Here is a 16255-nt window from a genome sequence, read left to right as displayed (position 1 = left end):
TGTCGCTAAAATCATCAAAAACAGAATATCGGGAGGTATCGTTATATGGGGCCTATATGAAGACGTGGACCTGCGCAGACAATTTTCTGTGGTAGGCTGTAGTATCCCTTACGAACCTTTAATACTAAATTTAAACAATTCCGGTGAATAATGTCGCTAAAATCATCAAAATTCGGATATCGGGAGGTACCATTATATGGGGCTATACCAAAACGTGGACCTACATGCCTCATTTCAATACCAAAAGTCCTGCATACATAATATACATTGAGTAACATTTATTAAGCTACTTCATTTTGTTCGAAAGCTAAGTATTTCCACAGACGGGTAGACGGACGGACATCACTAAATCGACATAGAATTTTATGCTGATCAAGAATATTCATACCTTGTGGGTCTAAAATTTATATTCGTGGTGTTACAAGCGGAGGACAAACTTAATATACCCCCATACCATGGTGGAGGGTATAAAATTATATATGAGTATTTTCAGCTAATTTAGTATAAGTTCCAAACAGGGTTATTATACCCTCCACCTTTTGAAGGAGGGCATATTAAATTTGTCCTTCCGTTTGTAACACCTCTGAATATTCATCGTAGTGCCCATAAAGTATATATACATCGTGATCGGCATTAAATCGTATGTCGATTTAACGTCGTTTCTCTTGTCTGTTTGAAGTAGATCTTTAAAGTTTGGTACAATAGTTTGTATTGTGTCTAGGATGAGATATATCGGTATAACATTTTGGTATAGCCTCTTATAACGGTACTTCCCGATGTTCAGTATTTAGATTGTTAGCCATATTTTCCCACGGATTTATCTAAAAAGTGTTGAGTTTTGCAACGTTTTCCCACGGAATTATTCTAAATTTGACATTAAGAGTATTACGGGTTCTACTTTTGGGGGAAAACATTGGCTGCATATTTCCACGTTTTTCGTATAGCCCCCCCCCCCCCCCCCCCCCCCCCCCCCCCCCCCCCCACATATATTTGGTATTGCAAAATTTTTGCGCCATTTTCCCAAGCGTTGGTTTAAAAATTGGTATTAATAGTTCGTAATGGATTCTTGAATAATTTTCAAAACATTGCCTATATTGGTCCACTGTTTCCGGAACCCACCTGTGTTCTGTTAATCCTTGTCACAATTACCTACGGAATTGTTAACAATTGGTATTTAAGACTCGCAATAGATACGATATATTTGTATAAAATTGTCTATATACGCCCTGGTATGGCCTCCATATACTTTATTGTGTTTTGAAAACTTTGCCGAATTTTCCAACCGATCTTACTAATAGTTGTATTTTAAAGTGCAATACGTCTGATTAACATTTCCAATTAAAATTGTAACTAAAACAACCAAAAACCTTTGATCACCGGTAGAGTTATATGGGGACTTTACCGAAACGTAGAACTGTATGTTTTATTTTCAATACCAAAAGAATTTTAGGTAACCTTATTATATTAACCCTTTTCAGTTTTGCTCAAATACATTTCAGTTGCCTTAAATCGTAATAAACTTAATTTGAAGGGTAAATCGGTGTCTAAGGCGTAGCTAATGTTTTTAATATTTTGGCCACTGTCTTTCTACAATACGCAATAAAAAAGTAAGAGACAACTCTCCAACAATTTGGGTTTGGAATTTGTAATAAGCTTTATAATATTATATCGCTTATCATATTGGGCAAGGGAACCATACACACACATGGTTTGATTATTTTATTATTTATAATATGTCATAATCTACAAGGTTTTTGTGGTCCTTTGTTTTACTCATATTCGGGAATATTGTAATACATATCATATTAATCATCTTTGTTTACTTTCGATAATACTAATAAGTATTTTTTGATTACTTCTAATTTCAGAAGCATGCCCCAAAACTCCAACTGACGTAAAGACGTCAAATGAAAAGGTGCCGTCACCAGAAGTTCCATTAAATGGATCTCTGGTAAGTGCTCAAGGTCAGCAGCAGCAGCAACAGGTGGACAGCCACAGTTGCCTCAGCAAAAAGCTAAACGAAAACACCGTCGAGGCAAACCAAAATCCAAAAATGTTAACAAACCGTACAAGAAAACCAATTGGAGATTTCAAATGCCACGCCTTAACTACAGTAAATGTGGTCCTGGCAGTGGCGGCGGTGGTGGGGGTTGTTCTACCGGTGGTAATCGCCGTGAAAAGCTGCAACGTTCCCGTTCATTGGTACCATATAATACCAATAAATTTCTTATGGAAGAACATTTAGCAGAAGTTCCGAATGGCCTCTTTACACCCTCTGGCAGGACACGCGATTCTAGCTTCTCCATGGATTCAGAGGATAATTATTTCTTTTCGCTGCCCGAAGATGAGGAAGAATTTTTGACCAAGGAATTTGCCAATGTCTATGAGAAGGCCCGGGTCGAGCGTTTAGAAAATTTGAGCAAACAAGAACTCATCCAGGAATGTTTACAAATTGAAGATCGTTATTCCAAAGATCAGGGTAATCAAAGGCAACAGCAGATGAATATACAACGTATAGCATCGGAGTATATGGCTAAAGTACGAATGCTGGAAGAAAAAGTTCGTGAGCTATCAAGAGAGAATCATAGTAAGTATGACATTTTGGGATGATTAGTTATATTTGCGACATTCAAATCTGGAGTTTTAAGTGAATTCTTTAAAGTTTGAATTTTATATAATCATACATTATAATTATAAAGGCTTTATGGAACCAGATATTCTATCCTGGGTGTCGTCATTTTGTAGATTAGATTTAGGCTTGAAAAGAAACTTGATGAACTCTTTGAATAAAACTTATCTTTTGCAGGCTAAGATATAGATAGGTCAGAAATAGTTCTAACCAAGGAACAAAGTAGCCGTAGAAAGTAATTGAAGTCATCTGATTTTTTTCACGAAAATTGTTGAAGAGAGATTCTTCCAATTTTTGTTTTCCGACATGGAAAATCAATAAAAAAAAGATAACACAAGCAAAAGTAGTTAAAATTCTCTACAGGGTGAAATAAAAAAACTGCAACAAAGACAAACACCATAATTTTTTTTAAATTTTATTGAATAAAAGCAAAAAATGTCGGAAATAGCATACAATTTTAGAAAAATTTTGTATTTGTTCGATTTGGTCACCTTTTGCGAGCAGCGTAGCGCTTGCGTGAGGTGATCTACATTTTGATATTTTTAGTGCCAACCTTGCTTTCCAAAATACTTCAGATACAATAGTCCAACGGATTGGTATCCGGAGATTTTGGTGGCCATTGTGCGCTGGAAATGAAGGGAGGAACCTCATTTTGTAACATTTCCCAAGACTTTAATACACCCTCCAGAATATTTTCGCGATAATACTCGGCATTATTTTGATGCCACGTTCGATTAATAAGAGCGGAGAGCGACCATCGGCTGTTATGGCGGCCCACACCATACCATAACCCACGCATGAGTTTTGGTGGCCAACCCCTGAACAGCTGGCCTCTTTGGCAAGTAAACAGGATCCTTTTGTTTGTTTACAAACTGTTGAACAACGAATGTTTCCTTATCGGAGAAAACCAAATTCGACAGTTTACCACTTTCGTCCAAGCGAAGCAACTCTTTAGCTCTTTTGAGTCTATTTTCTTTCTGTTGCGGTGTAAGTTCTTGCACTTTTTGGAATTTCAATGGTTCATTTTTCAATATTTGGCGAATGGAAAATTGCGATATGTTCAGCTCACGAGCCATTTTTTGGCCACTGCGACGCGGGTTTCGATCAAGTCGCTTCTTTATTTTCGAACCATTTCTGCTGATGTTGCTGTTTTCTTTCGTCCACTTCCTTGACGTCGGGCTACGCTACCAGTATCACTGTAACGAGCGATGGTACGAGGCACAAAAGATTTATTTTCAAATTTAAATGCTGAAGTGTTCTAACGATAGCCACTTGTGATTTTCCAGCCAAATATAAAGAAATCACACTAATAGGCTTGAATTCCATCACGAATAACTTTTTTTCTGGAAAACTCTCACCAGAATGCTTTTATATGCTTGGAAACAAAATAATGAGCTGTCACTGAAAAATTTTAACAGCTTTCGGACGAGTGGCTTAGAAATGACAGCAGTCTGAAATTGGTTGCAGTTTTTTCATCTCACCCTGTAATGCCCAGAAATACAATATCAAAATATAGGATTGTTTGCCATTGAGAATTTCTGATTCATTTAAGAATACTACTAAAATCTTTTTTCGATTTCTTTCAGATCTGCGCTGTCAGCTAATGCGTTCAGCTGCATTTGCCGCTGCTGCTGCGGCTTCACCACCCTCAGCTGCAGCACCCATTGGTGCTGCATGTCAACCAACGCCCATGGATTCATCGAGTGAGGACAGTGAAAGTGATAGCTCTAGTTCGAGTTCATCTTCATCATCATCATCCTCCAGCAGTGACAATGAAGAGGAGCGATGCAATGAAGCAGCGCGTCGTCGTAGGCGAAGTTGTTCATCTCATAGTTCTTTAAGTGAGTATAATGGTTATGTAGAAAATAACTATGTACAACAAAATGGTGCAGCAACAAACAATGAAGGTGGTATCCTGCAATCTGTATCTTCTCCGGTCCATCCCGTTGCCGCTGTCAATGATGCAGATTATGAGCAACAACAATTATTAAATGATGATCATATGGATGATGATGACGATGATGGCGATGATAATGAACCAAAAGAAACAAATCTTACAAATGGATTTCATGCAGACACTGAATCTTCTTCACCTGTTAGATTAAGTGCCAGACTTGTAGGTGGAAATAATGGTGACATACCTGATGGAGGAGGTGGCGGCGGTGCCGTCAATGATGATGGTGCAAATAATATTGTGGTCAATAATGCTAATGTACAGAAATGAATAACGGTTCCATTGATTCCCCTATTAATCTCCTGTTAAACCACAAAATCCTTTGCTTACCTAGTATGTGATCCTGTGAAATGTTTTATAAACACCACAAAATAAAAATTACGTTTTCGTTTATAAGTCTTATTGAAAAAAAAACAAAATTTTGGTTGTTCCTACAAACAATTTAAATATTTCAATTTTTTTCTTTGTATTTATCTTCAAGCTTATGATTTTATTAACTTCTTAAGTCAATTAAGTTTGACAAACAAACATTTATTTTTAACATATTTTTTAGTCTCGTTTAAATGTTAAATAACATAACCAAACAACCAACAAACAACTCCCCTTAGAACTGTAGGCATTTTATATTTTTGTAAAAAATCGTACAATTATTACGCATAGAGAAAAAATATACATACAAATACATACTTACACAGTGAAATTTAAAAAAACGTACTTTATTTATTATACCAAATGTATTTAACCTCTTTGTAATTGGTTTATAAAAGTTTTTATTTTCTATAGGGATTTTTGTCTAGTTCGGCTATTTTGCATTATTTCAGAATGAGTGATTTATTATCCCTTGAGTGGGGAAATTATTTGCAAAGAATCTCATTCTCAATTTAAAAAGGTGAAGGCCAGTTTCCACATCGTGTTAGAGTCATATGTAAAGTGAAAGCATTTTATAAATAACATTTTTGTAACAAACTTACATTTTTTAAGCTTGATCGAAACCAAATACTTTAATAATCATATGCTGTTCAATGTTGTGTTAAATATATGTAATATAAAATATACAGGGTGTGATAAAAAAACTGCGACAAGGTCAAACGCCATAATTTTTACATTTTTTTAATTTTATTGTACGAAAGCAAAAAATGTGGGAAATAGCATCAAATTTTAGAATAAGTTTAGATTTGTTCGAATTGGTCACCTTTGGCTCGAATTACGACCTTCAAACGAGCAATGAAATCGACACACACCGCCCGAATGTTGCTCTGCGGTATTTTGACCCATTCCCGACGATGCTGGAAATGAAGCGAGGAACCTCATTTTGTATCCATTCTTGGGAGGGGCGTGCTGAGTGCGATGGTTCTGAGTCCTGTTGGAATGTCCAAGGTCTGCGATCAAAATGTTTGCGCGCCCAAGGCTTTAATACACCCTTCAGAATATTTTCGCGATAATATTCGACGTTTATTTTGATGCCACGGTCGATTAATACGAGCGGAGAGCGACCATCGGCTGTTATGGCGGCCGTCACCATCACCGAAGGTGCACATTTTCAGCTGACCTCTTTGGAAAGTAAACACGATAATTTTGTTTGTTTACAAACTGCTGGGCATCGAATGTTTTCTCATCGGAGAAAACCAAATTTGGCAGTTCACCACATTCGGCCAAGCAAAACAACTCTCTAGTTCTTTTGAGTCTTTTCTTCTGTTGCGGTGTTAGTCTTGCACTTTATGGATTTTCAATGGCTTTACACTGATATTTGCCGAATGAAATATTGCAATATGTTCAGCACACGAGCCATTTTTCGGCCATTGCGACGCTGGTTTCGATCAAGTCGCTCTTAACTTTTCGAACTATTTCTGCTGATGTTTACTTTCGTCCACTTCCTTGACGTCGGGCTACGCTACCAGTATCACGGTAACGAGCGATGGTACGAGACACAGACCAAAATGCTCTTGTACGCTCGTAAACAATATAATGAGCTATCACTGGAATAATTTTAACAGCTGTCGGACGAGTGGCTTAGAAATGACAGCAATCTGAAGTTGGTTGCAGTTTTTTCATCTCACCCTGAATGGTTTATTCTGAGATTTAAGGCGAAATGTTCTTTTCTTTATACCTTGGTCAGAAAATTAGGAAATATTTTCTGAGTTTATTTTATTATTTATTTTTATTTATTGATTTTTTTTTTTTTTTTTTGGAACATTGATGCCAATATTTTATTTTTATTTAAAATAGGGTAGAAATATAGATTTCTTTTCTTTGGCGACTTATAGGAAGAATATTTTTGTCCTTAATGTCATCCTTCTAAAGTGATGTTTTGTTGGAGATTTTCGCATTGATAATAATACAATGCATATATGTATGTGTGCTAGGCAAGATTTAGACTGATGACGGACGTCTTCTAGTAGTTATAGTACAATTTTATGACAAATTATTTTGTAGAATATTTTGACTTGCTACGATTCTGTGTAAAGTATGTGTTTAACTACATTTAAAAAAGGCCAAAAAGTCCGCTTTTTTAATTCTCTCTTTATGGTTCAAATTTTCGACAAAAAAATATTCCTTGTATTTTTGTCTGCAATATTGCCAAAGACAATATATACCTAAAGTGGATTCTTTATCCGAAAATATTCAAATGTATGGAAAAGAGGAAAAGATTTCAAAACGCCGTTTCGCGCGTCTTCTATTTTAGCTCTACTTTCATAATCTGCTAGAAATTATTGAAAAATTGAATTTTGTCACACAGTGGTATTCACGTTTTCCAATATTGCAAAATGAAATATACCTTATATATATAAATGTATTTTGATTTCAATACAAAGTGGCTGTTACATTATCACGATTTCCTAGAAATTGCTTGAAAGTATTGCACAATTTGCCTCTGCAGCTGACAAGTATACATTGAGAGGAAGGATATGAAAGCATTAAAATTAAGCATTTTAAGAATATTTGTTCTGCATTTTGAATTTAATAATCCTTAATTTGGATCAGCAGATGTCGTCTATGTCTTTTCAGGGGTACTCAAATCTAAAATGTTAAAAATATCAACAATTTAAGGATATTTGTCAGTTGAAGACTATTCAATAATCACTCGATAACATTTTAACTGTTGGCCTGTTACTAAAAAAAAGTTATAATTAATTGATTGACTGTGCGGCCTGACTACGTAAAAGTATGTTTTAGCAGAAACAAATCTCCTTCCATTACTGTAGACAGGAATTCTTATAGCCAATAAAATTAAGCATTGGAAATTGGTATATTTCACAACAAATATTATTGCCCATATTATTTATTTTGAAATATTTATTTGTATTTTAATAACCAAAAAAATTATTTAAAATCAGTATATTAAATCGTTTTTATCTTTCCTAATTGATGACGCTAAAAATATGCAAATATACATTTTTTCACATTATTGCCGAGAAAAAAATACCCCTTTGAATGTAAATGTGATACAAATTGCGAAAATATATTTTACAAAATAATTTAAGTTTTATGGTTTATTTTCTAACCATATTTTGTAGTTAATTATAAGACAACCATATTTTTTTTAATAAATAGAGTAATGCATCCACCAGAAAATTTGTTGTTTTTTGACAATAATCTAATCTGTTCTTCATTTTAAATAAGCTCTTTTGTGAATTAAATAGGTAAGTATTAGAGACTCGTCGAAGCTATCGGCACACACTTGTCTCATAAACGTTATATGTGCACCAAAAAGTTACTATTTCTAATAAGACAATTTTGCACCATTCGAAAACGTTAAATTTGTCGTTGATAATTGTTTGGAGTCAAATACATCAGTTAGTCTTGCATCTAAAATCTAATAGATAACAAATCATTACAAAACCGAACAATATGAGCAACATCTAAGAAAATGTCTTATATACCAACGCATTCCTTGCCTCAGAATTTCGTTTTTGTCTCGGCTGAACTGTTTCAAAAAAAAAAAAAATGCTGCATACCTTCAGGCCCGTTGGCAATTCATATTAATTTTATTGATGGGCAACTCAAACAAAAGTCGACTTAGGTTTCCCTAGCTGGTTGTCATCAGCTCGTATCGAAATGGAAACCTATTTTCTATGCAGTGATATTTGACAAGGTAAATTACAGAAAATGCAGAAAAGGGCCTTATAATTTGAAATGATTAAATTGTACCATGCATTTTCCCTGCCCCCCCGCGCAATCCCAATCGACTATGAATAGTTCAGTACTCGGTTTTCACCCAAGTCCATAGTCGAGTTCGGGAAACGATAGTAGCAACTAGTTCCGCGCTCTTTAGAGAAGTTGTTTAATTTTCTTTTCTCACGTCTCATTCGTAAACAACAGAGTAGTCGGGCGTTATGCATTACACTCATTCATAAACAACATATTTGTTTGGTTGGGACGTTTTTCATTCCTGTTTTCAACGCTCGCAACGAACAACCAACCAAACGAAAGCGCGCGCTCGAAGCAACTCCGAACAACAATAAGTCCAAAAGGGGGGATAAAGCCAATAAAACAATCAAGGAATTGGATGGGACACATTTGTAAGTAAGTAATTCTAATTGCTTTGCTATGCATACACCTTGGACAACCAAGGATAAAGTGGCGTCATTTGTAAGATGGTGGAGATCGGACCCGGATCCTGATGCTAATGCAAAATCTGCTGTGAAGATGGGGATACTGCTATATGGGGGCTATACGAAGGCGTGGACCTGCACAGACAATTTTCTGTCTTAGGCTATGTTATCCATTTCGAACTTCAAATACCAAATTGGAAACAATTCCGGTGAATAATATCGCTAAAATTATCAAAATATTAAATATAGGAAGGTATCGATATATGGGGGCTATATGATAACGTGGACCTTCATGGCCCATTTACGAACTTAACCTGCCTACTGGCAAATAATTTAATAAAGAAATTACAAATTATAGTTATCAAGCATAAAAACGTTGCAAACAGGTGTGAGATTCCGTAATCTGAACACTGGCCATAAATTGACTAGACAAGAGCATTGGTGCAGAGGTGTGTTTTTTTTTTGGCTTAACTCTAGTTTAGTAGAAACTCTTCAATTTTTTCCAGTGGTAGGTATTTTTACCCTGATCCTTTTCTTGGGGGACGGACCCGGGACCCCAGATTCTTGACCCCAAAGTCCGGGTTCAAAATCCCGACTAGACCCGGATCCAATTACCCGATATATACAATATAGGAAAGCTTATAAAAAAAGTGGTCACATGATGGAGTAAGTGGTCACGGTTCGTAAGTTATAGTCAAATTATCGATTTTTTGGACCCGAATTTTTTATAAAACCCCCAAAAAGTTGAAAAAGGCCCCATTATGGGAGTCAACAAAATTGATGGCAATTTATAGCTGATACTCTTACCTTTCCAAAATGCTACAATTTGTGCTATTAACTTTACTGAGTCCAGATATATGGGTCTTTCCATCCGCATAACCCGATTCTAACCAGTTCATTAAAATTATGTTTTCAATAAAAAAGGTTTATTTCGCGTAGCCGTCGTTGGATAACAAAAGCACCACATTAAGAAAACTTTAGTTCGCGTTAGCCGGTGTTGGACATACTCAGAGGAGAAAATCTCAAGCCCCGGCCAAAGGCCGGCTATTTACAAAAAGTGTCAAATTTAGAAAACTTTTTTAATTCCAACAATGGCTACGCGAAATAAACCCTTTTTTTACTGAAAACTATTTAATTAAACTGGGTAGAATCGGGTTATGCGGATGGAAAGACCCATATCTCTGGACCCGAAAAGGCATTAGTACAAATTTTTAACATTTTGGAAAGGTAAGAGTGTCAGCTATAATTTGGCGTCAATTTTGTTGAACCCCATAATGGGCCCTTTTTGGACTTTTTGGGGGTTTTATAAAAAATCCGGGTCCCAAAAATCGATAATTTGACTATAACTTCCACTCATGACCACTTGTTGGATAGGTATTTTCATAAGCTCTCCAACGATACCTATATTATGTAATTGGGTCCGGATCCAGGCCGGGTCTTAAACCCGGATTTTCGGGAAATCTTGGGTCCCGGGTCTGCCCCAAGAAAAAGAATAGTTTCCCGGAATCAGGGTAAAAATACCTACCTCTGGGAAAACTAGAGTTACTTTTTTTTAATCAATTTGTGTGAGCAGTGCTTCAAGAGAACACAACCCCCTTATATTCAAAGATCAACAAAAACAAATTGTATGAAATTGGCGCGTTTTTGTGTGCTTTTAATCGTTCCAATTGCAGATGTTAACATTTTCTTTGTTATCATTAAAAATAATATAAAATAAACATCGTGTTCAAAACAGATATAGAAAGAAGAGATGAAATTTTTTTGTTTATTTCGCTATCATTGCAATATCTGCGGAATTTTGAAAAATAAATAATAATTAAGGTCTTTTGTATTCTGTGCACTCACAATCTTTATTTTATTTATGTTAATGTTTATTGGATTATTGACACGGCACATACATATAAATCTTTATTTAGTATTATGGCAATTTCGTTTCAATTGAAACAGATTATGGATTAGAAATGATTAGATTAAAGGTGTCACTAAAATCTCGGGTTCACTCTAAATAACAGAGAAGCCGATTTCGTACATTTGAAAATTTTCTACGAGTTCGATACCCTGATTACTAGAAAGTATTTATACCCTACACCACATGGTGGTAAGGGTATTATGTCTTTGTGCATTTGTTTGTAACATGGAAAAAGAAGCGAGATAAACCCATAGTTACTTTTGAGGATCTTCATAGAATCACTTTAAGCATGCCAGTTCGGCCGTCCACGTATTGCAGGTCGCATTTATATTCCATTGAGATGAAATTTGGAAACAATTTGGACGAACCCTCAGGTTTATTGCGCACCAAATGGCTAATATCAGCCCAAATGGACTGAATTTTGGTACATCCGACCGAATTCAGTCTAGAAGCAAGTACATCAAATTAGGAGAAAATCGGTTAAGATATAGCTATGGCTCCCATATATATGTTTCACCCGGTTTTGCGTTTAAGTCCCTCACATTCGTAATATGCATTCGACTCAAATGCTATTTGGTACCAAATATCCTATGGAGCTCGAAAATTTTATCGAGAACGGCTAAGATTTGGATATAGCTCCTATATATACAACTCGGCTCCGATATATATTTTTTAATATAATCCTCCAAATGATATCATGCTCTCTATAGCAAACTATAACTGCCTTAAAGCCAAATGTTGTTGGTGGAAAAAAATTCTTTTGTTACGGGAGCTCTACTAAACATTCATAGTGATTTATGGTATCATATAGTCGGCCCCGCACGGCTTTTGACTTTTCCTTGCTGGGTTTTTCTTGGAGTAACCAAATATTTATCATTAAAGTCCGCATACCGCCCTTGGGTTTACCGAAATAAACGATATTTTGGAACAGCATTTTTTGTAAAATCCCCCAAAGTGAAAGTATTTTCTTTACCATATATAGTACATTTGTTATTCCGTTTGTAACTCCTCGAAATAGGCATTTTACACCCCACAAAGTATAGGTATTCTTGATCAGAATAAGATTCTCTGTCGATTAAGCCATGTCCGTTCGTCTGTGGAAGTCACTCTAGCTTTTGAACGAAATGAAGTAGATTGATAAAATTAAGGTCCATAGAATTTTTGATATTGAATATGGGCTATATAGGTCCACGTTTTAATATAGCCCCCATGTAACTGTACCACCAGATTGAAAGTAATCACATTTTTTAAACAAAATTTACTTTAAGTCGGCCGTTTGTGTTGCCTATATGTAACTCCTCGAAATAGGCATTTAACACCCCACAAAGTATAGGTATTCTTGATCAGTATAAGATTCTATGTCGATTAAGTCGTGTCCGTTCGTCTGTGGAAATCACTCTAGCTTTCGAACGAAACCCCCCATGTGACTGTAGCACCAGATCGAATGTGTTTTTGTCGTCAAATTCTATTTTTTGAACAGAAATTACTTTAAATTGACAGTTTGTGTTCCCAATATGTAGAAAACATCCTCGAAAAATGTCCATAAAGCTCCAAGTTTTGGTATAGTCCCCATATAGCTTTACCCCCAATATTCGGTATTTTGATTATTGGGTTACATTTTCACCGCAATTGTAGCAAATTTGATATTTCGGTTTTGTAATAGGTACTACCTATTTCTTCGTATAGACCCCATATAACGGCTCCTCCCAATATTCAGTATTTTAAGGATTTTAGCTACATCTTTTAAAAGATTTATTAATATATATTATATGTCAGATTGTTTTCTTCGTATAGCCCCCATAAAACGGTTCCTCCCACAATTAGGTATTTTAAGGATTTTAGCTACATCTTTTAAAAGAATTATATCAAACTTTGGGCTTGGAGTTCGTAATAGGCCCACCTTTCTGGCGCATAATTTGTTGTAGAGGTCCATGCTTTCGTAAAGCTCTATATAACTGCAACACCTAAAATTCGAAATTTTTGGAATTATGGCGGTATTTTACAACTCATTTTTTTTTACTTTGCAAGTTTCTTCCAAGTGGTAGAGGTTAGTAAAAGTTTGACCCGGACAAAGTTAGCTGCTTTTTTACATGTTTATGTTAGATGTAGTTTCTGATTATAAGTAACCATATGTAGTCCTTTGTTTATTTACTATGTTGCAGGTATTTATTGGCATTCGAAAACGAGCAGAGCAGTCTACATTCAATCATACGTACTGAGAACATTTCTTCGCCTATACATATAGTTGTGTATATCAGAATTTTCCAAAGTAGGCGTGGATAGGCACCAGTGGATGGGTCCAAACAATATTGAACCCGGTCCAAATCTCCGCCCCAACATTCCGTAAAAACTCAAGTCTTGAAAGCGCAGTATAATAATATATTGATATAGATTAGGTTAAAAGATCCATTCGGAGTTCTGCTGGTCCAATGTTTTCATCCTAAAAGAAAGAAACAGAGAAAGGTAAATATAATAATAGAAGTAATGATTGACCCATGGAGATATTTCGTGATGTCTTTAGCCACTTTAGTCTTCTGGCTAACTGAAGAATAACTGGTAGTTCAGTTTCGGAAAAGGAGCTTACCCATAAGCCTTAGCCTAATTCCAATACAAGTTTTGCCATGGAAATGAGCGACATTGATCTCTTTTTCGAGACCACCGGCCAAATTTTCTTGGAGACATTGCAAGCCCTTGTTCGCACAAGGGTGGCTTCTCCGAGTTCTCGATCTCTAGATTTATTGGTTCGGATACCCGTCTTCGCAGTACATTTAATGATTCATTGCCAGAGATGTTGCAATGGTCTGGAACCCAACAGAGCATTCCTGCACTTCAAAACTGCTACATATTTAATGGTAGATGAATTAAATGCTTTCAGTGCCACTTGACTATCGAAATATATAGTCACCGGTACGTTCACTTCAGTGTTTCTTTTTACAAGAAACTCTATGTATTTTTGAAAGCAAATATCTCTGCCTGGAATACGCTGAAGCTTGAGGAAGTTTCGGATATTCGCTTTCACTGATATCCTGTACCGAACATCCTTGTTATTGTGCGCATATTACGGCTTTGAAGAAAAACAAATTTGGTAAACCATATACTTGAAACCGGATGCAAATATATGTGGGACCCATGGTACAATAAGGAAGTAAAACAGCTGCAAAAACGGCCCTGAAGCTTTGTCCGCTACCTATCACAATAATTGGATATTATATTCAACAAGTTGTTTCCTTTTATTTTAAAATATTCGTCATTCTTTAAATGAGTTAAATAGCTCGAAAGATGAATGAAATACCAGGATTTTATTTCAAAAATATGATATATTTAATGTACGTTTCTTACAGTCATTGATTTTGAAAATATTTAGTTTTTGTTTTTCAAAACAAACAACATAAATACATACACCAAGTTGGCATAAGTCGGGCATACTTACCTTTTTATTGTACTATGTATGGGACCAATACCCAAATCTGAAACGATATCGTAACCTATTTAAATAAATAAAATATTTTAAGGGCATTCCTTGACTGGTTGTTATGAGGCGCTTATTACTGCTTTTGGGGGATGAACATATATTCTGGAGCTATATATGTACCCATTTTCCCCGATTTAACATAGTTATAGGCTATGTGCATATCTTTTGTGCCAAAATCTGCCTATTTGGGCATATATTACACTTTTGGTGGTATATATAAATATATATATATATATATATATATATATATATTTAAAATTATCATACTTTTGATTCCCTATGTATCAAGGTAAAAATGGCTTGGCTTTTGAAAATTTGCAATTTTTTTTTTGGAATTACAATTGTCTTTTATAGGCTTATGTCTTTGCTGCGCCAATTTACATTATGGAGGGGATTTTAGATGGAGATTAGGAGAAGAGGGATGTTTATAATAATTTTCATTCGTTACGCTACTTGGTATTTTGGAAATCTGCTATTTTACAGCAAAAGTTTAATGTTTTGGAGCCATGGTTACAAAAACAGCGAAGCAAACCATCAACCAACCAAGCAGTCAGTCAGCCAGTCATTCATTGTGGCGGTTTTTTTTTCGCTATGCCGATGCCTCTGCTCCGTCAGTTGTTGTTCCTTACCTTTATTTACTCACGTATCAGGCAAAAGTTGAACGTATTGTTGTGCTGAAGATTTTTTATGGCCGCATTGCTTTGTTTTTTGCTATTTTCGCGGTATCGCCATCGATGTTTCTATTTTTTGTTTACCATTTGTTTTTGCGATTCATTGTTAGCGTTTTGGATTTTGGTTTTGTTACACGGTTTGCCAACAGTTTCAGTTCGCTGCTGCTTCAGTTTTCAGTTATAAAAGTGTAATCTCTTTAGCAATGTTGTGTTGTCGTTGTTGTTTTAATGAGGGTAGCCCAATTGCCTGGCTTCGTTGGAGCGTTGTGCAAAACGAAGTAACACAGCCATGAAGTGAGAGAGGCTTTGAGGTGTTTCGCCAAAAACCCGACTTGAGCTACTTTGAACTCTGTTGGTTTTGGATTGATAACGCTGATGATGACGGTGACTATGGTTATAGTGCTTGGTAGTATGCCTACTAACTGTTTTGTTATTTCTGTTTTGGCGCGATGAAACGATAGTCGATTAGAGAGCGCATGTAGTGGTGTTGTGACACACCGTTGGAACGTTTGATGAACGCTTTAATTGTTGCCATTGTTTATATTGCCATTTAGCCTGCCATCGTCGTCATTAGACAGATACGTTCATTATTATAGCATTTTGACTTCTAAAAAGTCACTGACCGATCGCATTCAAACGAAATGAAATTAATGTTCAGGAAAATGACAGAGACTATAAGAAAACAAAAACACATTGTATCTAGCTAGTTAATTCTCTTACGTATGGATTGAATGGTGTCAGATCCTATCGTAACATCTCAATAAATATACAATACCAAAAGTAAGACTAGGACTTCGATATTGCTTAATTCATAGTAATATATGTGTAGTTTGTAATAAGTTCTACTCCCAGTACAATAACGTTATCTCCCGATATTCGGGAATTCAAATGAAACGGTTTTTATCATTTTGTTCTATATTTTCTCCAAGATCGAAACGAAACAAACCCGACATTAAGAAAACGGAACTTGTTTTTATACCCTCCACCTTGGAAAGGAAGGTATATTAACTTTGTCATTCCGTTTGTAACATCCATAAATATTCATCGTAGACCCCATAAAGTATATA

The 16255-nt window shown here is 35.7% G+C and overlaps 3 protein-coding genes and 1 long non-coding RNA gene across 5 annotated transcripts in view; 3 read left to right on the top strand and 1 right to left on the bottom strand.

The window, feature by feature from the left end:
* LOC131806999 (cadherin-23-like) overlaps positions 1-1898 on the top strand; it is a 22860-nt gene extending 20962 nt beyond the window's left edge. Inside the window, 1 exon segment of the mRNA XM_059132006.1 lies at positions 1869-1898. Coding sequence (XP_058987989.1) covers positions 1869-1898 — 30 coding nt within the window.
* A 13-nt stretch (positions 1899-1911) lies between these two features.
* Positions 1912-5002, top strand: LOC131806998 (putative uncharacterized protein DDB_G0277255; the record flags this gene model as incomplete). Its single annotated transcript, XM_059132005.1, has 2 exons — positions 1912-2587; positions 4216-5002. Coding segments are annotated over 2 exons (1314 nt in total), but the record flags the coding sequence as incomplete, so codon positions are not given.
* Positions 5003-8966: 3964 nt separating this feature from the next.
* The window catches only part of LOC101897787 (uncharacterized), a 45679-nt gene continuing 38390 nt past the window's right edge, over positions 8967-16255 (top strand). The window contains exon 1 of one of the 2 annotated variants that reach the window (XM_059132030.1): positions 8967-9103. The gene's annotated coding sequence lies outside the window, so the exon portion shown is untranslated. Of the gene's footprint in view, positions 9108-16255 lie in introns of both variants that reach the window. The other variant, XM_059132031.1, reaches the window with a different exon arrangement.
* Positions 12873-15708, bottom strand: LOC109611693 (uncharacterized). The gene is made up of 3 exons (XR_002194054.2): positions 15147-15708; positions 13066-13485; positions 12873-13009 (listed from the first exon to the last, which is right to left on the bottom strand). It is a non-coding gene; the product is annotated as an uncharacterized LOC109611693 (long non-coding RNA).

Source organism: Musca domestica, unplaced genomic scaffold (genome assembly GCF_030504385.1).
Source record: "Musca domestica strain aabys unplaced genomic scaffold, Musca_domestica.polishedcontigs.V.1.1 92, whole genome shotgun sequence".
Lineage (NCBI taxonomy): Eukaryota > Metazoa > Arthropoda > Insecta > Diptera > Muscidae > Musca > Musca domestica.
Note: the sequence above shows the minus strand (reverse complement) of the source record. Positions and strands in the feature narration are given on the sequence as shown.